The sequence below is a fragment of the Trematomus bernacchii genome, unplaced genomic scaffold, assembly GCF_902827165.1.
Source record: "Trematomus bernacchii unplaced genomic scaffold, fTreBer1.1, whole genome shotgun sequence".
NCBI lineage: Eukaryota > Metazoa > Chordata > Actinopteri > Perciformes > Nototheniidae > Trematomus > Trematomus bernacchii.
In genome coordinates this window covers 4367120-4390184 of record NW_022987705.1, presented here as the reverse complement: position 1 = coordinate 4390184, position 23065 = coordinate 4367120, and the positions used below count along the sequence as shown (strand labels likewise).

Here is a 23065-nt window from a genome sequence, read left to right as displayed (position 1 = left end):
CGCTTCTATTGGCTAGCGCTCCAACACATTGTACGTGAAGGGGCGGGACATCTCTAAGCGGTTGGCCAATCACAACAGAGCCGGCCAGCTAACCAATCAGAGCAGACTGGGCTCTGGTTTCAGACAGAGGGTGAAAAGAGGTGCTGCAGCACAGGCAGTATGAGAAAAATAAAGAGCTTTTTGAACATTAAAGCATGGAGACATGTCACAGTAGAGACACAACATACAGCCTAATATGTCCTCTGTCCTCTATGTCCAATCTGAAGGCAGTTGGAGAACCCTGAATAATACATTTAAATAACAACACAATACAAAAAGATGGTCTCCTCTCCTATGCACATTGTCCTTGCCTTCATCAGTGTGTTTTTTTCTTGTATTGTATTTTACCACCTGAACAAATGGCCGCTCTGCTCTCCATTCACGGGAGAATATTATGAGCTGGAGCAGCACTGGTTTCCGTGGTAACGCACTGCTCAGTGTTCACAGAGGAAGGAATGTACCAGATGGATGAGGGCACGCACACGACCGCGGAAAAAACATCTATTTGTTTGGTTCTGTGAACGAGGGCCGAGGAGAAAAACTGCTTTGTGCATTAAGCTTCAATTAACATCTGTTCTAAAAAATATATATATAATAGATGCATATTTTCCTCAGACTGCAGACTCTTCCTGATACTGCGTACTGTGAACCTTCGCACATGCCAGCACGACAATACTACCTCTGAACAGCTCTTTCAATTTTATTTCATGTATCCTGCATCTTTTTTGGGAAATGTTTTTGAATAAATAGTCTTTATATTTTTATTTATTTTCTTTAATCTCCTTCTTGGTTGATGTATGCACCAATACACCTTAGCCAATTCCTTTAATTAATCTACTGCAATTAACATGATTCTGATTCTAACATTTACAGGCTTGTTAGGATCATGTTTGTTATGAAAACACTGACAATAAACTATTACACCCAGTAAAATATAAAGCAAGTTTTAAGGTGGCAATAGACAATTTTTTCTTTGCCTTCTTGTCATTTTGTAATATATTTTAATTGCAAAACTGAAGGCTTAATAGGCAGTGAGGTCTTTGGTATTATGAGATCGATCCAGCCCCTTGACAAAGACCATAATAATTGAATTATGTTATATTGTACAGTTTGACTTTTATCTCAGAGAAATGTATCTGCATTTTCTTGTGAATTTGTAAAATTAATATTTCAGATAATATATTTTTAAAATCCTGTTAATATGTGAGTGTATTACTTGTAAACGTACCACATTGGTCTCAAAGAGTATTCATGTTTTTCTTTCTAACAAATGTTTCTCTTAAATGTTATGCAGAATATCCATCCCTGATCTCTGAGTGTTAGCCGCTCTCCAGGCTGCCATTCATTTCCTACAATGGCCACAATACGCCGTCACAGTCTTATCCTTTAAGTAACCTGCTTTGTAATAGGATTACAGTATGACATATGATGAGTGAGAAGAACACACTGTGCTCATTTACAGCCAAGCTCTGCTGACATTCAATTAATAAAACATTATGGCCATGTCAAAAATAAAATAAATTACAAAATCATAGCTAGGATAGTAGTTATCTGGATTGTTAAAGTCAGTATAGTGAAGTTACTGATGGATCTTAAGTCAATCGATGGAGGTATTGTTTAAAGGATTGTCTATTTGGAGTTACATAAGCGTCCGTGCTGAAACAGGTGTTTGGCCTGCAGCAGGACGAGGTGCATAAAGGCATGTTGTGTCTAAAGAAGTCTGTCGATATGCACAAGACGAGATAAATAACCATTGATTTCAGTCCTGATATTGATTCTGCTCGTCTCAGCTGCTGCAGGTAACTGGAGCCAGATGTGGATCCAACATCCAGCCGAGCACAGATGCTATTTTTAGCACAGGCAGTATGCACGGCTCGGCTCATACTAAATATTTTCAAATCTCATCACTGTATTTCTTACGTTTTTTAGATCTCAGGTTATATGGTGGTCAGTGGTTTGAAACTAGCCTCATTTGACAAGATATTGTGAAAAGTACTGCACTGTTTGTGCAAAACGGTCAGTGTGAATATGGAACCCAATTATCCAAAATCACTCAGACTGCAAGACCATCCGCTGAGATTAAAGCATCAGCTCGTTCCTATAACACACACACACTAAATAAAGGGGAAACTACAACAGATTCACCTGCTGAGAAAATATTTGACATCAAGAGGAGAAGTTTGTGTCTGTTTTACATTAAAAGCCTAGAATCGGCTGATTCGATAGGTCCCAATCTTATTTCATCAAAAACGTACTACAACGTATAAAGTAGTTTAAAATAATTTCCAGAGAAGAGTAATCTCATGTAAGATAAGTGTAATTGGGTTAGCATCTGCTCCAAGTTCTCATTTGTATGATGTTTGCTGTAAAAATAAAATATAGGTTAAACAAAATACCAGGGAAAGAGAGGATTCCTGCTTGGCATCAAACCCTGGAGGTTTTTAAAACATGTAACTACAACAAGAGCACATCAGGAATCAGGTATCTCCACTTTAATTATAATAACATCATTGTGTCTTCCATTTAAATGTAGTGACACATTGATCAAACAGGTGTATTACTTTGAAGTAAGTCACTAAGCCTCAGGCAATCAATGAGTCATTCAAAAAGGCTTAATAGCTTTATTGAGTCTTAATTTATTCTCCAATTGTGTGACTTCACAGCACAATAATAATGTGCAATAATTAAACTGTGCAATTCTCTGGTTTGCTCTGGCATTAAGACGGCATGTTACTGCACATCTCCTTAAATATTCATATCCATCTTGCAGGGAGTTTTTTGCAGCCTTGATTGGTGATTATTTTCTTGGTAGAGCAGCGGGCACTACGCCTGAGAGGCAAGTATTCCGATGAATTGCTTACGTAAAAGTACTAATACCACAATCTAAGAATACTCAGTTAAAAGTAAACATTTTTTTAATTTGGAAAATGTACTACAAGTTCAAATAAATGCCACTATTAAAAATAAAGTGTGTGCCATGTTTGTGTTGTTCTTGAAATTGAATACAATTGAACTACACAAACCTCTCTATAATTAATCTTCCGAATATATATATATATATATAGATGATAAATCTCAGGAAACAGCCTTTGATTATATGTATTGTAAAAGTATTTTGGAAAAAGTGAACATTGTAAAATATGGTAACACCATGAAACTGGTTACGTATACTAAGAAAATTATTTATAACGTTTTCTGAAATTTGTTTAAATATTCAGTTGAGGTCATGTACAATTCTAACCTTTTGTAAATTTAGGAGAAATCTAAACACGCACAAAGACAGAAAATAGTCAAATAAAAAACGAAATGTGGATTTTGAATGTTCTACTTCCCTTGTAGTTTGAAAGAAGACAAGTGAAAAATTCTCTAAATTTGACCAGTGCAGGAAAAAATAGACCCATTTAGATTGAGCTGATCTTATATACTCATATAATACTTTTTAAAACATCATAATTAGCTTGTTAGAAAGATAGCTGCACGGTAGCCTGTTGCTTGAGACCACCTGTGTGAGGGCTTTTATCATTATAATAAGCACAATAATAACGTTTTTTTTTATTATAGAGCCATGCTAAGCTACGTGTGTGTGTGTGTGTGTGTGTGTGTGTGTGTGTGTGTGTGTGTGTGTGTGTGTGTGTGTGTGTGTGTGTGTGTGTGTGTGTGTGTGCAGCTGGGATCAGGTGCAGTAAGAGCAAGCTATTAGTCTGGAGATGTCCTGTTGTCATGGATACGGAGGTGATCCAGATAATAAGCATAACAATAAGCGTTGAGTTTCTGCGTTTTTCTCTCTAAATAAAAGCACCATTACTGCTGGTTAGTGGGGGGGAACGAGCGGCCCGCGGGCCTGCAGGCTCCCACAGCCCGGAACATTTGATCCTCTTCAACACCTCCAGGTTTCCATTCACTGCCGATTCCTCCTCTTCTTCTTCCTCCACAATGTCAACAGGAAGAAGCAGAAACCAGCCTTCTACAATTAATATTCATATCTTCATGCGTGTTTTCCTAATCATTGTTAATTAATCTGTGATTCGGCTCGCGCTGTTATGTAACCCTCCGCCCCCCGCAGCCAGAAACAGATGATCACATTTAACTAGCCTCCACCCGCAAAGCGAGCAGGAAAAGGAGGAAAAGGAGGAAGAGCCTACCTTGATGCTGAGTCCTCCCCCCGGGTCATCGTTGGTACCAGCTCTCTCCTCTCATGGAAAATGGTTCCTGGCTCAGGTTTCCGGGTTCCTGATGTATCAGCTCTGTGGCAAAAAACACCGAGTGAAAGGAGAGCCACTAGTTCCCTTGTTTCCTCCATCCTCAACATGGATAAGACATCCGTCAGCCTCACCCCTCAGCTGGGTAGAGAGACATAGAGAGAGAGAGAAGAGAGAGAGAGAGAGAGAGAGACGAGAGAGAGGAGAAGAGAGAGATAGAGAGGAGGCAGAGAGAGAGAGAGAGAGAAAAAGAGACATAGGAGAGCACTGAGAGAGAGAGAGAGAGAGAGAGAGAGAGAGAGAGAGAGAGGAAGAGACATAGGAGAGCACTGAGAGAGAGAGAGAGAGAGGAAGAGACATAGGAGAGCAGTGAGGGAGAGAGAGAGAGAGAGAGAGAGACATAGGAGAGCAGTGAGGGAGAGAGAGAGGGAGGAGATATGTGTGGTAATATGGGAACACAACGTATGCTTATAATAATGCATGTTAAATATGATATATGAATCTGCTATGAGGAGGAGGGAGCCTGAGTGTAGTAGAGCATCAGTTCCAGGAATAGAGGAACCAAAGAGGAAGATTTATTTTTATTTATGTTGCATTTGGAAAATAGTGTCGAGAAAAAAGTCGATTTTAACATTTATTCTCATAATTTCGAATATTACTCAAAATGCATGTGTGTATACAACACACACACATATATATGATGATTTCTGGTTATCTGTGTTCTTATTTACTGTGTATATGAAGGTTATAAACCTAAAAATAAATATAATTAAAGGTAGGGTAGGTAAGAATGGAGAAACCAGCTGGAGTGCGCTAGAATTTGAAAGTACACAACAGAAAAAAATCTTCCCCTTCCTTCAGACTTCCTTACAGAGCCCCTCCTCCAACACACACGAACGCGCACATGACCAATGAGGGCACGAGATAAGTTTGTGCACGAGATGGAAGGCTGACAGGCAGGTAGGCCATCCAGTTATTTTAGCCGGGCCGGCTCAGATGATTGGTCGTGCTTTTTACAGCACCACGGCTTCCACAGATGACATTTTTGTATGTATTTATTGTCAAAGCATTTAATGTATTCATTGCTATCGGGATGTTAAGAGCATTCCATGGAATATAACAAAAAGTGTTTCTGAAATAAATGACCTACCCCTTTAAAGGACATTATCAGAAATACTGAAATTAAAGGTGGGGTGGTAAGTTTGAGAAACCGGCTCGAGATACACTTTTTGTTATATTCCATGGAATGCTCTTAACATCCCGATAGCAATGAATATCTTAAGTGCTTTGCCAACAAATCCATAAAAAAATATCATCTGTGGAAGCCGTAGTACTGTAAAAAGCACGACCAATCATTTTAGCCGGCCCGGCTAAAATAACTGGATGGCCTACCTGCCTGTCAGCCTTCCATCTGTGCACAAACTTATCTCGTGCCCTCATTGGTCATGTGCGCGTTCGTGTGTGTTGGAGGAGGGGCTCTGGAAGGAAGTAGCAGATTTCTTCCGGCTGTGTATTTTCAAATTCTAGCGCACTCGAGCCGGTTTCTCCAAAATTACATTACACCTTTAAGTATAAAAAAATAAAAATAATATTTATAAATAATATATTATACCTACAGTATTTAGTTCTGTTAGAACATAAACAATAATAATAAATCAATAAAACAGGAGTCTCATCCCGTGTTGGAGCTCTCCGTGGTGCTGATCTTCTCCAAACTGCTTCTTTATTTCTGACCGACATTCAAAGATGGACGCAGATAATCAATCGGTTTCGCTGAGCTCTCTCTGATCATTTCACGGTGAAACAGATCATTAACTTTGTGTAAAATCTTCCAGAAGCTTCTGTAAATAAACGGACACATTGTGAAATCATTTATCAGTTTTTTGTTTTACTTTCACCATAAATAAAAAAAGAAAAGGACATTTCTTTTTTCACTGCAAACAAACAAACCTCAAATAATACTGCAGAACTATAGCTTCCTAGAAGCTAACAGAAACAGATAAATAACAATTAAAACAATTGCAATACATACAAGTGTAAACCCAGATTAGTTGTGTTGCATCACTTCTGCATTCATTTGTTTAAATTACAACAAAACAAGCTATTAAATGACCGATGGCGGCGACGATGCTTTCTATCGCTGTTTGAAGGATTCTCTCACTTGAGGTAAAAAAGGAAATAGTGTATTGGTTACAATCACAAGGTGCTTCATTATCAAGTACAGTAGGAAATAACATTTAACTTAGCTCTGACTCTGCTTCAACGCTTCGGTGGGTTTCTCTTAACGTGGTGATGTTAACAAAACATGTGGAACGAGAGTTGACATTAAATAGGAATAACTATTGATTATCTCTGTGACAATAATAAATATACATCTTCAAAGAAATGAAAGAATGTGTAAACAACTGCATCACATCTGCATTAGAGTGCAAACACTGCAGCTACCTTTAATTCTCTACAATTTAAATTAAGAGTAAAATGTGAAGACTGATAAAATGGATACCACCCAACCTTCTCACATCTTTAAAAACACGCTCCTCAGGAGGTTGCATAATTAAAATATACTCTGTTTATCCAAAAAAGGAACAGGCTCACAGTTCATCTGCATAACTTAGTCCTAAAAATACAGATCTGACTTCAGACTTTACCTACTTACAATATTCAATATTTACCACAAGGTCCTTTTGTGAGAGAGGAAATGTGAATAGATGACATGTTAGTTTAGGGAAAGCCAGGAGAAGTTGGGTGTGGTCACATGTGTTTTTTAGACGTGTAACCACACCTTACAGTGATGGAGAACAAACTGCACATCACTACGTTCAAGTGACAAATTAAAACACTGGAGGTCCGAAGATTTTATATTTTTAAGGGCTGCTACTTAACTTTTTTCAAAACGAATGCAGTCTTAATACAACAGTCGTACACTTAACCTTTATGAAGGTTAGCATTTCATTTCTTTCTAGGATTTACTGCAGGATTTCTTCATTAGAAAGCATTAGTTTTAACCTCTTAAAGGTAGGGTAGGTAAGAATGGAGAAACCAGCTCGAGTGCGCTAGAATTTGAAAGTACACAATCGGAAAAAAATCTGCCTCTTCCTTCAGACTTCCTTACAGAGCCCCTCCTCCAACACACACGAACGCGCACATGACCAATGAGGGCACGAGAGAAGTTTGTGCACAGATGGAAGGCTGACAGGCAGGTAGGCCATCCAGTTATTTTAGCCCGGCCGGCTCAGATGATTGGTCGTGTTTTTTTACTTGGATTTACAATAAAATCTTAATATTTTGGGGAAATGTAAGATACTAAGATGTTAAACCATGAATAGAAGGGGTCACATTTCAAGATATCAGCACAACATATTGGCAATATCAAAAAAGGCTAGTGCAGTCTTGCAATAACTCTTCCATTATGAAGGTTAGTTTTTCAGTTCTTGAGTCATGATTTAATGCAGGACTGCTGTATTAGATCACATTATTACATGGCTTAGTTGAATACTCGATTCTGATTGGTCAAGTGACACGTTGTTAATCCAGAACAGACAGACCGCTGTCAAGGACTTATTGACCGTTGTTAAGGACGCTCACATCTGCACAAAGAAGTCCGGTCGATTTAACTGTTTTGCTTTTCGAACTGGGACAAGAAAACAGCGGAGAAGTAACGGGGCAGAAACCCTCCTTTTTACGCAGCGGTCCAGACATAGACATCAAACGGCAAAACATATTCAGTTGCCAGTTACTTTGGCATTAGGGCAGGGATATCTAGATACTTTCCAAGGTTTGACATAATGAATTGTGCTACTTTTAAAGCAAGCAACGATGTTTTCAAATCTGTAATCAAAAAGCTCCTCAAAAAACGCTATCGAAGCACTTCCTGCCGTTGCTACGTAGTTCAAACGGTAACAACGGACTATTTTTCTTAGCGGATGCATATAATTTTAAATAAATAATAGCCTACTATTTTTTAAATCAATAAAAACATTTCAATTAATATTGGGAGTCATATTGTTACTTTGTTGAGAATGTGGCCGTGTAATAAGCGGGATAAAGTGCAGCGACTTGGTCATTATGGGGAAAAGAACACCCGACATGTCGGGTGTTCTTTTCCCCATAATGACCGCCTCGCTGCACTTTATCCCGCTTACTTAATAATAACTAGGTGTCATAATAAATTACAACTGAGATTGTTTGTTTTCTTCACTTCTTCACTTCTTTCTTCATAATAAATTAGAATATGTTTTGATTAAGCGCAGAATACTTACATGTTGGTTTTCAAAAGGCTCACATTTTACGGATATCAGCTCAAAATATTGGTGATATCAAAACTACGGTCTTGCAATAACTCCTTCTTTATGAAGGTAACTTTATCAGTTCTTGATTCATGATCTAAGTCAGGATTGTTGTATAAGACCACATTAATAATAGCTAGGTGTCATAATAAATAAAAACTGAGATTGTTTGTTTTCTTCACTTTGATAAATAATAAATTAGAATATTTTTGGGGAATACTTACATGTTGGTTTTAAAAAGGGTCACATTTTAAGATATCAGCACAAAATATTGGCGACTTCAATACAAAAACCAATATCGGCCGAGTCATAGTAAAAATTGAACATCCTCCCTTGTTGCCCTTTGGTCCCATCCGCGCTCTGAGTCGCTGCAGCCTCACCACCACGTGATCTTGAACTCGTAGATGGGCCTCTTGCAGTAGTAGTGGTTGATCAGGTGTTTGTCACAGACGCCGATGCACTGCTGCTCCGCCGTGATGCCGCGCTCCGACAGGTCGCTCACGATGCAGTGCAGCAGGTCGTAAACGTCCGCCACCGCCTCCCAGGGCCCGAAGGAAACGTCCACCTCGCAGTGATGCTCGAACAGCTTGGCCTCGCTGTCCGAGCGCTCGAAACGCAGAGAGTTAAACAGCGGACGCTCGTACGGCGTGATGGGCATCTCCTCTTTGTACACGCAGATCTTCAACTTGGCAAAACGAGCTTTCTTCTGCATGGCCCTCAGTTTGGCGATCTCCACTATGCGCTCCAGATTGTCTGAAACGAAAACAGTTGCATTTATTATTGCCATTTCAAAATGCATAATAGCCTTATTTATGTTTTTTTTCACGTTCAAGTTCAAGTTCCTTTACAGTGAGTCTCACATAACATGTTACATATACAATATCATACTGTTATATACAACAGCGTGTAACATGGTGGCACGCGTGCCGACCCCTGATTTAGAGTCATTGCGTGCCTATTGATTTGAACACGATCCGTGTATCCATCATTTCCTGGTCTTCTCTAAAGAAGAGGGACCAATGAAAACGTTGTCATGTTGCCGTTGTTCAGCATGGAAACATTCATTAGCTAACAATGACATTATTGTTCTATTAATATAAAGGGAGGTGTGAGAGGACTGCAGGTACCTCTGTAGTAGGGCATCAGGTCCAGGAAGGCTTGTCGAACCCTCTCCCCTGTGAGCGGCTGCGTCTCCTCCAGGCTGTCGAGCAGCGGGCCGAGGGCGTAGTACTGCGCCTCTTTGTGCACCGCCCGCACCCGCTCTCTGTGGGGCAGCTCCCCCTCCCGCAGGAAGTTCAAGATGTCCCTATGAATAGAAACAAGCATCACTACAACAAATCCACACACAGAAAAATGTATTCCTTATTTAGAGTTGTTTTGAATCTATTTTCAGACAAACTTCCCCCCTTAATAGCTATATATCGAAGAGGCCCTATTGTGCTTTGTGGGGTTTTCCCTTTCCTGTAGTGTGCTGGTGGTTTTAGTGCATGTAAATGGTCTGCAAAGGCTAAAATCCCAAAGTCTCTCCAACACACACCCCCCCTGCTTGAAACGTCCCATTGGTTTACTTCCGCAACATAGTTACATCAAAATGTAACACTCGCGCTTCTATTGGCTAGCGCTTCACCACAATGTATGTGATAGTCTAAGGGGCGGGGCATCTCCAAACGGTTGACCAATAACAACAGAGCCGGCCAGCTAACCATCAGAGCAGACTGGGCAGTTTTTGAATAAACTACAAATATGAAAGTTAGCATAACATGTCCTCTTTAATGTGCGATTATCTCAATTATTTCTATGTATATTTATATATTCATTGTATATATCGTCATTGTGATGTCATCTCGCGCAAATGATCGCTACTGGGAAAAACAACTGCAAACAGAATTGACAGAGGCTTATAGGCAACCAATCTAAAAGCCTCTGATGTCATGTCTATAGCTTTTAAAGTGTGTACTGTGTAATCAATAATACTTTTATAATGATCAGTTTAAGCAAAGAAAAACATTTTGGGTGTGACCCTAGATAACAACCTGTCCTTCACCGCAAACATCGCATGTGCCATCCGACCTCTGCAGCTCATCCAGAATGCAGCGGCTCGTCTGGTCTTCAACCTTCCTAAATGTTCCCACACCACCCCGCTCCTCCGCTCCCTTCACTGGCTTCCAGTAACTGCTAGAATCCACTTCAAGACACTGGTTCTTGCGTACCATGCTGTGAATGGATCTGGCCCTTCCTACATCCAGGACATGGTTAAACCGTACACCCCAGCACGTGCACTCCGCTCTGCATCAGCCAAACGGCTCGCTGCACCCGCACTGCGAGGGGGACCCAAGTTCCCATCAGCAAAAACACGTGGGTTTGCTATCCTGGCTCCAAAATGGTGGAATGAGCTCCCCATTGACATCAGGACAGCAGAAAGCTTACACACCTTCCGGCACAGAATGAAAACTCATCTCTTTCGACTCCACTTCGAGCGATAAAATTACTAACAAAGCACTTAGATACTAACAAAGCACTGGCTTATCTAAAGCCAGTTGAGTAGCACTTGAAATGTTTTGGCTCTATGAAACCTAATGTACTTATATGATTCTGTTTTCTTCTAGTTTGTATCTTCTTGGTCGAATGCACTTATTGTAAGTCGCTTTGGATAAAAGCGTCAGCTAAATGCAATGTAATGTAATTTTGATAGCAACATTCAGTAAAGAATCAGAGTATTGTTTCCATCACTGCTCAGTATATTGAGAGTTTCTGACAGCTGGACTCAAAGTCCTGGTATGATTCAACGTACTTGACCAATAAATGAATGATGATTTTCTGCTTCACTGCAGCAGAATCTGGAGGGCTTTTGAACATAGAGAGTAAAATGAATGCGGAGAAATACTGAGAAGTCCTGCAGGAGAAGAAGCTGCTGCAGTGTACAACACAACAGCAAGATTTATTCCCCAGAAAAAGACAAAAGCCTGAAAACACAGAGCAGGCTGTAAAGACGTTTCTGGGTTTACCTGCAGAGGCTTTTCTTATTTATTTAGTTACATATCCTCCAAGCTCCTTGTTTTTCCAGTCTCTCATCCACACCCCCTCACATTCACACAGAACTGACCTCACCCCAACCCACTCTTACATAAGTCATACATCTTGACTCAGATTGTGATCACATTCATATTTTAAAAGATTTTCTTTCGCCTCTTAGCGACGCTAGCAGCCCACTTTGGTCCGGACTTAAATATCTTATGAAACTTTGTACATCCGGTACTCTTCCCCAGACGATGATGCCCGCTGACTTCTCCTTCAAACCCCAGCTTGAGATTGACGTTTGAGTGAAATGTCTCGACAGCTATGGGATGGATTTCATTCACACTTGGAACACACATCATCAGTAACGATTTTAATCATTTTTCTTTCAGCTCAGTTTAGATTCACACTCACAGTATGACATTCACCATGTGTTCACTTTTTAGTACGTGTATAATTTGAATTGCATCACACTGTCCTTTTGTGCATTTGGTTTCTGCTGCTCATTATTATTCCTTAATGTTTATACTTTATGTACTTTTTTTAACTATTTCCAAATCTTTCCTCTGGTTATTAAAGTTGTATCTCTTTCCCATCAGCCTCAGCTTTGTATTGAATGCTATTGTTAGAATGATTATAAACTAATCTTATTATACCTTATAAACATCAGCCCATTTGAGCTTGATAGCATGCTGATATTAGCATTTTAAAGCCTCATAGAGCTGCTAGCATACACTCTTATTGTGTCTGTTTGGTATGTAATTCTACTCGATTACAGTTGATTCACAATTGAATGTCATTACATAATTAACTGTGACATTACTTTCATTTGTCTGTATACAGCGCAGAACAGAGAGGAAGAAAAGGTGTTTCTCCAGTCCAAACAAAAGGAAGAAATGATTCACGTTCAGACTGAGCGAAGACACAAAACAGGTACGAACATGTAGTGCAATAGACAACAACAGAAGGAGATTTATAAATATGAATGAGAGGAAACTAATACGTTTCACTGCTGCAGTGTGACGACCCTGTGGGGATGTTTACTGAAGTGTTGGTTTTTTAGCACAGATAAAAGAGATCGAATATTTCAAAGAAATGTCATTTATTTTATCTAGTTTTCTTGATATCAGTAACAGAGACGGCTTCAGGGACAAACACAAAGGTCAATAGCTGCAACTTTTTGTCAGTTTCCTCTTCCTCTCAACTTTGTTAAAGGTCACTGTGTACACAAAGACACACAGGCCCTTTTTTCACTGGTATCGACTTCTATATATCAACGAATAAGCAGAAAAATAAATATGTAAATCAGTTTAAACTCAGGGAAACCTGTCAGAAAATATAATGAGCTGTCATCAGCAGCTTTAAAACGTCTTACAGATTGCAGAGCGTTAACTTTTTTTCAAACGTTTTACTCTCGCACTTCACCCTGCTCTCCCATTCTGTAGATAAGTGAATAATTAAATCAGTTCGATAATATGAATGTTGTCTTCTTTGCACTACTGCTCAAAAGTTTGGAATAAGCTGTTATAATGTACAAAACAACAATTTGTAAAGAGGACTTTTCACAACCTAAAAGCTTGAAATAGCATTAGGAAACATAAAGTAGTCCCCTAAGACATCAGAGTGGACATTAATTATTGAATGAAAATCTGCTGTTCATATTTGACAAAAACAACTCACACACTTATTGCAACTCACCCAAAGTATGTTCCGTCCCGATCTATGAAGTATCGTCCCTCAACATCTCGAGGGATGTAGTGGCGTCCGCTGAACATGGCGGCCAACATGGTGTCCTCGTGCCGCCGCAGCGTGGACAGGCGGGTCGTGAAGTACGTGCCCCCGACGTTCAGAGAGATGACCTCTGGGAACTAGGAGGAAGAGGAGATAAAATGAGTGTAATGTGTCAATGAGATTGTTGGGAAAATACTGAATGTACTCTTCCAATATCATGATAACAAAGGTATCCCAACTGTAGCTGTGTACATGGCAGGATGTATGATTACCTAGAAGATAGGGCTGTGCGATTATGGCAAAAATCATAATCACGATTATTTTGGTCAATAAGATATCACGATTATTAAAAACGATTATCCATTTACTTTGAAAACATCCATATATTGTATACAGTATGTTTTTAACAGTTGATTACCCTGAACTTTAAGTATAATTCAACTGAAAAACCAATACAAATAAAAAATAAATTAAATTTTTTTTTTTTTAATAAAAATAATAATCGTTTTATTTCGATTACATTGTTTTCGTAATCGTTGCAAGCCAAAATCGTAATCGAGATTAAAATACGATTAATTGCACAGCCCTACTAGAAGAGCATCAGGACTGTTTTAGACATATGATAGCTATGTGATTAACATGATGATTCAGCCTCAATGGAGATAGACATATGACAAGCATGATCATTTCTGACGTGGAGCTAATCTGAACTAAACATTGAATACTGCTTTGAACCGGTATTCCTCCATCTTGTGACTGTGTAACTCCCTCTCGTGTATATCAGCATGTGAAGGACACTGTTCAGGAACTAGTTGTACCAAATGCTCTGTATGTGATGACTAACGCAACGCAAACATTTCCCAAATTGGGATAAATAAAGTATCTATCCATCTATCCATCTATCTATCTACTTCCATTCTTGCAAGGATAATAAATAAATGTATCCTGATATTGAAGCTCAAGCCGGTGACGAGTGATATTTTTCTAACAGAGATAATCCAGTATGACCAGTGGCGACTGGTCATTAGGGGCAGCCCCACCTAGTGTCAGCAGAAAGTATTACAAATAATGATTACAAAAATGCAAAAAAATAAATAAAAAAATATATAAAATATATTTTAAGATCATGTTTAATCATCTGATTCGTCTGTACATTGCTGTTTTAGTCTGTGTTCTTCTAATTAGTGTGTCTACAGTCACAGTGTGTGCCTATTGAGCTGTTTAGAGCCATGTGGGACAAAACCTTCCTCTCGCTGTGAAGTGAACGGTGACTGTAAAAACTACACTGCGCATGCTCAGAGTATTTTTCTATGTAATGTGTGTGGCAAAAAAATAATGACCAGAGGGGCATGGAGCTACCATCCCCACCATACGTCATCTCAAATCATTCAGAGCTGATTGGCTGTAAGTACGTGTGCCGCGAAAAGTGTGGTGCTTGAAGAGGAGACGAGAGAGCTGCAGTGGCGCGTCCTAAAACCAGGAAGTAAGCACAAAAAAGCAATGAGGTTTCTCCATAGCATTTTAGAAAATAGCTCGAAATAAGATCTGTGGGAAACGTACCTGTTAGATAAATGCACGTTTTGATCAGCCGGATAACATCCACATGTCTACCCTACTTTTATAATTTTTTATCATAAATCTATCGATTAGATTTATGATAGACTTTTGAAACTACAAGAAGATAAGGAGGACTTTTACAAAAAAGTAATAGAAATGTTTGTCCAGAAGGATAGGCAAATGGACTTCATCTTCAAGTCAAGGTAAGACCGCCATTTTATTGAAAATGGGATCTTACTAAGAGAGAACAATTCAATATTTAAATGATAAAATTACATTTTTTGGGTATCCTTTTGTTGAACTGTCTGTTTAAAATTAATCGAAGCATCAGACAAAAAAAGCTTTTGAAAATAATATTATATTTTGGTTTAGGTCAAAATATAATATTTGTAAACCTGAAGAGTCAGTGCCAGTGCCTCACCAGCCATGAACCTCACTGCACGTCACTGCAGAAGCTTATATATAGACATCTAAGTTTTTTGTGCCCCACCACTTTTGTACATATAAAAACGCCACTGAGTATGACACATGATATAGTAATTCAAGAATGTACATTTGGAAAGAACAACAAGGCATTAAAGTGTTATTTAAACCACTTGTAATGTTGAAAGGGCCTTTTTTCATGAGACACAAGAGTGCAAATGTTTGTGTTATTCCCCATGAGATGGTACAGTACATCATATAAACAGATAGATCCGCACAAAAAGAGTGTTTTAATACTGCCGTGTATAATAATAATACATGTTATTTATATAGTGCTTTTCCTGGTACTCACAGCTCTTCCCCATCCAAAATCAGCCACTACAACGTGCTACTACTGCATAAAAGCGGGCGCGGCAGACTGACAAACCCACATGTATTTGTGCAATTATTACAAAATTCACTAGATGTGTCATTACAATGTTGACATTTTCATTTAGAAATTGCCCCACCATCAACGAATACAAACATGTGCATTGGTGTGGCACACATTTGGTTAGAAATCAATGTCAGCTGGCCCAGATATCGCCTAGCTTTGAGGATCATTTTTATTCATCTGTTGTGCACAACATGTTTTTGAAAATACAGAATTTTTCTAGGAGTTTTTTTTTTATTCAAGCACTTTTGTAACCTTAAAGTATAACTGTTACTGAAAAGTGGTTGAGCTGCAACAATATGTTAATGGATGGGAGAGAGTTGCCATCTTTTTGGATTGATTAATTGTTGAAGTATTTTTAATGCGAAAACAAATCATAAAATGTTTTTGTTCTTAGCCTCTGAAATATAGAGATATCCTGCTTTTCTCCATTTTATATAATTGTATTAAACAAACAATTAATCTAGAAAATAATCATCAGATTAAAGCGATAATGAAGTTTATGATTTAAGGCCTCTACATATTGGACACACTAGGTTAAAAGTAGAACAGCTTATTTCCTTGTTGTTTATTGGACCAGAGAATTCAATAAATCACTGGACCCAGTTTGATTTAAAAGCTAATTCAACACCTCTTCAGATTAATCCAAAGGGCTGTGAATAGCCTGTATTTGACTGCAGGTCAGACTACAGAAATAAAAGGATTATTCAACTGCAATCCAAGTTAACACAAGTCATGTGACACGACTGTCGACCAATCAGGACGCGGCCTAGGTTCAAGACCACTGATCCCTTCTGTATAAATAGCCATAAACAGCCAAAAGTGAAACTATCAGTCAGGATGTACTAAGAATGTAGTTAACATCTGACACTGGGTAGAGATAATATGTTTTATTATTATATGGAAGTTTGAACTGACTTTAACTTTCTCTTTTTTGGAATAGTAGTTATTGACTAATTAATCCTTTGTTTATTAAGACAGTTATACTTACTCAAGTACTGTACTAAAAAAACTATGACATACTTTTACTTCACTCAAGTGCATAGATACTCACTGCAAATAGGTGGAAAATGTTGTGCTGTTTTTTACTGTTACTTTGCAAAATCCTAATGCAAAAAATAATGACTAAATGACTAATAATTTAGATAAACATAACACTTTATTCATCGCTTGATACCCTGCACATATAAGTTCATTTAGTAAATAATGAATGCAATAAATACTAAAATATATACAATTTATAAATAGGCCATTCTGCATTATGTGTATTTTTACTTTTTGTTGCCTACTTTAAGAAGGCTATGATTTGATGCTTTACTTCATTAATTTAAGTAAAATGTGTACTTGTTTACTTTCTACACTGTAACGTTACTACTTTAACTTAAGTAATGGATGTGAGTAGGCTACTCCTTCCACCATGGGTTATTTAGTACTAATACCTTACAAGTTAAGAACTAAATATCATGTCAATGTGTTAGCTTGTTTGTTTGCTGTTTCACGTGATTTTCTCCCGGTCCAGCAGCCCTGTACCGCGGCTCGGCCTACCTCCTGCTCCGGTGTGTTGAACGCGGAGCGGAGCGTCTTGCTGAGGGCGAAGCTCGGCGTCGGGGAGGCCGGTTTTCTGAACTCGGCCTCGGCAGCCGTAGTGGAGCCAGAGCTGCCGGACATGGCATCGCCAGGTTTCTCGGTGTCCCCCGCGGCCGAGAAAACCACCGTCACCCTGGGTAGAGGCAGCGCCCGCCTCTCCTGGATGAAGCGCCTCACCCGAGTAGTGGCGGCGGGCAGCGGGCTGAATGACGGAGCCTGCTGCCGCTCCTGCCGCTCCTGCCGCTCCTGCCGCTCCCTGCCACCGCCGCTCCCCTCAGAAGAACCGTTAGACCCGTTAGAACCGTTGGGACCGCTCGAGCCATTCTGCTGCATGCGCGCGGCGAGCCAACCGTTGGGCGGCGGCACCGAAATCACGGGACGATAGCTGCACGAGCCACGGTGAGCGACTGCTATTAAAAACAACAACAACACAGGGTGGGGAGCGAGCAGCTGCCGGAAGGAACACACCCCCGCCTTCAGAGCCGAACCGGAAGTAGGGGCACTCCGCCTTTCAATAATTAAACATTAAAAGAAACTGCACATATTCAAACCAAAGTGTTTTAGGTGAGCAGTCCAAAGCAAACAGGGCCCACAAAGAAGTCTCCACGCTGTCACGTATTGTGACGTCATCACGCCAAGAACCGCTCTTAAAATAAATAATAAATGATATCAACACGTGGCAAGAGAATCACAACTTAGTTTATGTGAAATATCACCTTTTTTTACTTTCGATGTTTGTCTCTGATGTCACCGTTTTTGTGTGTGTATATATCCTATGTCTATATTTTTTCTTGAATGAATACGATTTAAAAAAATAGGTTCATAACAAAAAAGTAGTAAAATATTGTACTGTGACTTTTAAGAAATGCAAATGTTATCACAACCTGCTGCCACTAGAATATATTAAAGCAAGGCATCAATACATGTAGATACATCTGTAATTAGAAGATATAGTACTACATTATTTTCTAATTTATTATTATTAATATAAATCAAAATACATGTACTAAATGTATTGAATACATGTGGTGTAGAGTAACATTTACGATACATAATATATTAAGAAGCAAAACAAAGAAGCTCCTCAAGTAAAGTACAATTACCTCAAACATTATACCAGAGTTCAGTACTTGAGTAAATGCACTGTAGGATTGTCCTACTATTAAGATAAGATGTATTAGTTGATTTAAAAAACAGCTGTTGTCAATTACAACAGAAAGATATTTAATATGACATGTAATGTAATGTAATATGAATTTTCCTTTTATTATTATTTATTTTTTGTATTTTCTATTACTTGAATAAGTTGGTTTAGCAAAACATTTTTATTATTGTTTGTATTTTGGCTGAACTGTGTTGCTAATTTCACTTCAGTAAAAAAACTAGTCCTTCCACCACTGCATACAACAACATGTGCAGACCTGTCATTTAAAAAAACATGATTAATCAGCTTGGATTAAATGTGTTAAAAGGATGTGTTACTGTGTCCACTCTTCAAAGCTCACAGAGATCAGACGAGCAGCTTCGGGGAGGTCTTCTCTGCCTCGAGTGTGACGGATGTGGCAAGATGTTGAAAAAGGAAACTCTTTGCTGCTGCTGAGCAGAAAGAGGGCAGCGGACCACTGGAGGTAAAACACTTCAATCATTATTGAGTGAGTTACATCTAACATAATGGCTCTTGTTGATGTCTAATATTATCTTTAAAATGTTTGTGTTTGTAGGGGTGTAAAGTAACTAAGTAGACTTACTCAAGTTTGTGCTTACAATTCTGACTTTACTGGAGTATTTCCATGTTATGCTACTTTGTTCTTCTACTCCACTACACTTCAGAGGTACATGGTGTACTTTTACTCCACTACATGTATTTAATACCTTTAGTTACTTTACATATTTGGATGAATGATGTGAAATATAATCAAGTGTTAAATCAGACTTTAGTTCCACCTGGAGTAAATTCACAAGCTACCCTGCAGTATACAAAGTTATTAAAACTAGCTGCACCTTTACCAGCTTTGATAACACTTTAATGATCAATCATTATAAAACATATCATATATATTATTCTGAAATGGACCAATCTGCACAATGACTACTTTTACTTTTAGTACTTTAAGTACTTTAACGTTTTTTTACTCTGCACTGTTTCTTAATAAATAAAAAACTCATAACTAATTAGTTAAAATAACAAATGTTATCAAATAAAAAGTACAATACAGATTGGGAACACATTTGCAAAAACATTCAAACAAATTCAAACTAATGGAAGAATACACATGGAAGATATTCATTCGTTACTTCGAGACACCCTAAATTCACAGTATACACAAACAAAATGTCACTTCAAAATGCTGGAGAGAGTGCGGAGAGCAGAAGGACAACGATGATTATATGTTTTGGTCCTGTAATGTTTTGTGCTGCTTCTTGGAAATAGTTATTGTTGGCATTTTTCGAAACAAGAACCCTCTATTACTTGGGAAAAGACCAGAGGCAATAAAACAAAAAGATTCCCTAACCCTAACCCTTTCAGTGACACGAATAGCAATCATTAACAAATCACAAGGAATTGGCTAAAAGATAATAACCTTATCAACTCACGATGGAACAACCTAGTAAATGAAATGTATGGAATGGAGAAAATGACAATGAGAATTAGAAACCAAGTTCATATTTTAGATTAAATATGGGTAAAGTATAGAGCACAACACATGTATAATGAACATGAAGAACTGACACTTAAAGTACACCTAATAATGTCTCCATTATGTTTTTGCCATGTATTATTATTTCATTTTTTCCCTGATTTGTCGACAGCTAAGTTATGTATCTATCTGTGTTTATTTGGTTAAAGGCAGGGTAGGTAAGAATGGAGAAAGCAGCTCGAGTGCGCTAGAATTTGAAAGTACGCAGCCGGAAAAAATCTGCCCCTTCCTTCAGACTTCCTTACAGAGCCCCTCCTCCAACACACACGAACGCGCACATGACCAATGAGGGCACGAGATAAGTTTGTGCACGAGATGGAAGGCTGACAGGCAGGTAGGCCATCCAGTTATTTTAGCCGGGCCGGCTCAGATGATTGGTCGTGCTTTTTACAGCGCCACGGCTTCCACAGATGAAATATTTTAATGTATTTATTGTCAAAGCATTTAATATATTCATTGCTATCGGGATGTTAAGAGCATTCCATGGAATATAACAAAAAGTGTTTCTGAAGTGAATTACCTACCCCACCTTTAAGTAGGCTTTGTAAATAATTTCTGCACAAATAGTACAATACAAGAAGAAGTATTATTGGCAAAAAAGGAATTGAAGAGTCTTGAGTAAAAACACATTATGCAATACCTTGTGAACAGCACAGAGAGATTTCTGGGGAAAAACGTTATCCACTTCCAAAGTGAATGGAGAGGTGAAAGAGACACTACGCCTCTGACCTCATGGTCTTCATTAAACACATAAAAACAACATTTAGTAGGTGATTAGTGGTTTTAGCACAGCTCAGAACAGGAAGTCTCTGCAGCTGATGATTAAAACCACACATATTATCACTGATATGCATCAATCATCGAGCAGTCGTCTCACAAGTAAAAGTCCTGCATTCAAAATGTCTCACAAGTAAAAGTACAAAAGTATTATCATCAAAATATAGTTAAAGTACAAACGGTAAAAGTACTCATTATGCAGATTGGTCCATTTCAGAATAATATATATGATATGTTTTATAATGATTGATCATGAAAGTGTTCTCAAAGCTGGTAAAGGTGCAGCTAGTTTGAATGACTTTGTATACTGCAGGGTAGCTTGTGAATTTACTCCAGGTGGAACTAAAGTCTGATTTAACACTTGATTATATTTCACATCATTCATCCACATCTGTAAAGTAAATAAAGGTGTTCAATACATGTAGTGGAGTAAAAGTACACCATGTACCTCTGAAGTGTAGTGGAGTAGAAGTACAAAGTAGCACACAATGGAAATACTCAAGTCAAGTTTAAGTACCTCAACATGTTACTTAAGTACTTGAGTAAATGTACTTAGTTACTTACTATAACTCTTATGTTTTTTTAAATTATTTTTATCATATCTTATGTTATATAGTATTGTATCTTTCCAGCTATCGTGTCTCATCCTATATTACCGTAACTACGATATATTATTCAATTTTATCCACGATTATCATATCAAATCGATGTTGTATATAAATATATATATTTGTATAAAGTTGTATAAAGTTGCCTACAACACTTTAGTAAAGTATAAGAAGTACTTAAAGGGGTGTAAATGTACTCAGTTTCACTACTGATGCATCTGAAGCGTCGGTGTCAGTTTTAGATACAGTTGAGGTTTCATTTTGTTTTAGCCAACCACATCCTGAGGACTGCTCTGTCTCAACAGGAAGACAGCAGCTACTTCAGCCATGAAGGAGAGAACACGTCTTTAAACTTTGTCCACTGAGAAGCCACATCATTCTGTTTCTGTGTGTGTGTGTGTGTGTGTGCCAGTGATGATAGGAAGCTCCGACGTTCTGGTCCTGACCGTTGGGTCGGTTCTGTCTCTGAGTCTGCTCTCAGTGCTCTGCCTGCGATGCAAGAAGAAACCCAGTAAGTGCATCATTTCCCTCCCACAGTAAAACTATCTGGGTCAGTCGTGGGCTGGTTCTACTCTAACAGCAGATCATTCTTTAGGGAGGAAACTTTCACACTTTCTACTACTGCCCTTTTCAGCCTGGGGTTAAAAATAAGCTCCTTTGTGGGGCTTGTGCTTCGTTCAGGTGCTAAAGTCAGACTTTCTGTATCCGTGCTAATGCTACTAGTTTTGTTTTTTGACGCTTAAAATATTCCTCTGATTTATTTTGTCTCATATATCTAACACTATAACTCATGTTTGACTTTCTTGACATATTAAATGTTTTCTCAACAATTCAATTGTATTCTCAACATTTGGGCTTAATTCTCAAAACGCTAAATAAAGAAAAATGTGCTTTTCTCATTTTTGAGTAAGAATTCAAATACTTTATTTATCCCGGGGAAATTAGGTAGCTCTATTTAAACCTTCCCCCCCCCAAAAACAAAACAAAGATAAAATAAAATATACACATAAGGAGTTCAAGTTAAACTGAGGATTAAGAATATTAAATAAAAGAATACAAATATTTATAATATCATAAAAAGTACAATATACAACAATGAATATTTAAAAATGGTACATCAAGTAATGATATTAATGATAAAAACCAAATGATTACTAGTAAGACTAGAACTACATATTTTTGAGTAGATTAAGTACATTTACCCAAGTACTATACTTTGAATAAGAGGATTGAACCCTCTTTATTTTTGTCAGACATGCACACGGTACTACACACTGTGAGATTATCGTGCCGTGTCCCGGCGACCCTTCGGTCAGAGCCACTGCCGCCCACTAAAGTACATCTAAGGAACTTATACTTAACTTTAAACTCCATTTAAATATGCTTTATACTTCACTTCTCACACATCTTCAGGGAAACTATTGTACTTATTACTCCACTACATTTATCAGCTTTAGTTACTTTCCAGAATAAGGTTTTTCGTCCCCTTCCTGTCCAGTGAATAATAATTATAATAGATTTATTTTGTAAGCGTTTTTACAGGTGCTCACAGTCTCTTTACAGAGATAGTGAAAAGAAAAGAACAACAAATAAATATATTTGAAGTCAAATTAAAATCAAGCAATACAACAACAATCACACAATAAAAGCCAGATTGAAGAGGTGAGTTTTTTGAAGGTGGTGAGGTCAGTGAAGACACGTTTCTCCACAT

The 23065-nt window shown here is 38.2% G+C and overlaps 1 protein-coding gene across 1 annotated transcript; it reads right to left on the bottom strand.

The window, feature by feature from the left end:
* Positions 1-8358: 8358 nt before the first annotated feature.
* Positions 8359-17648, bottom strand: kctd7 (potassium channel tetramerization domain containing 7). Its single transcript, XM_034140441.1, has 4 exons — positions 17229-17648; positions 13238-13407; positions 9652-9830; positions 8359-9277 (listed from the first exon to the last, which is right to left on the bottom strand). Exons 1-4 carry the CDS (start codon positions 17601-17603, stop codon positions 8901-8903), a joined length of 1101 nt encoding a protein of 366 aa, XP_033996332.1. The 5' UTR covers positions 17604-17648; the 3' UTR covers positions 8359-8900.
* Positions 17649-23065: the final 5417 nt, after the last annotated feature.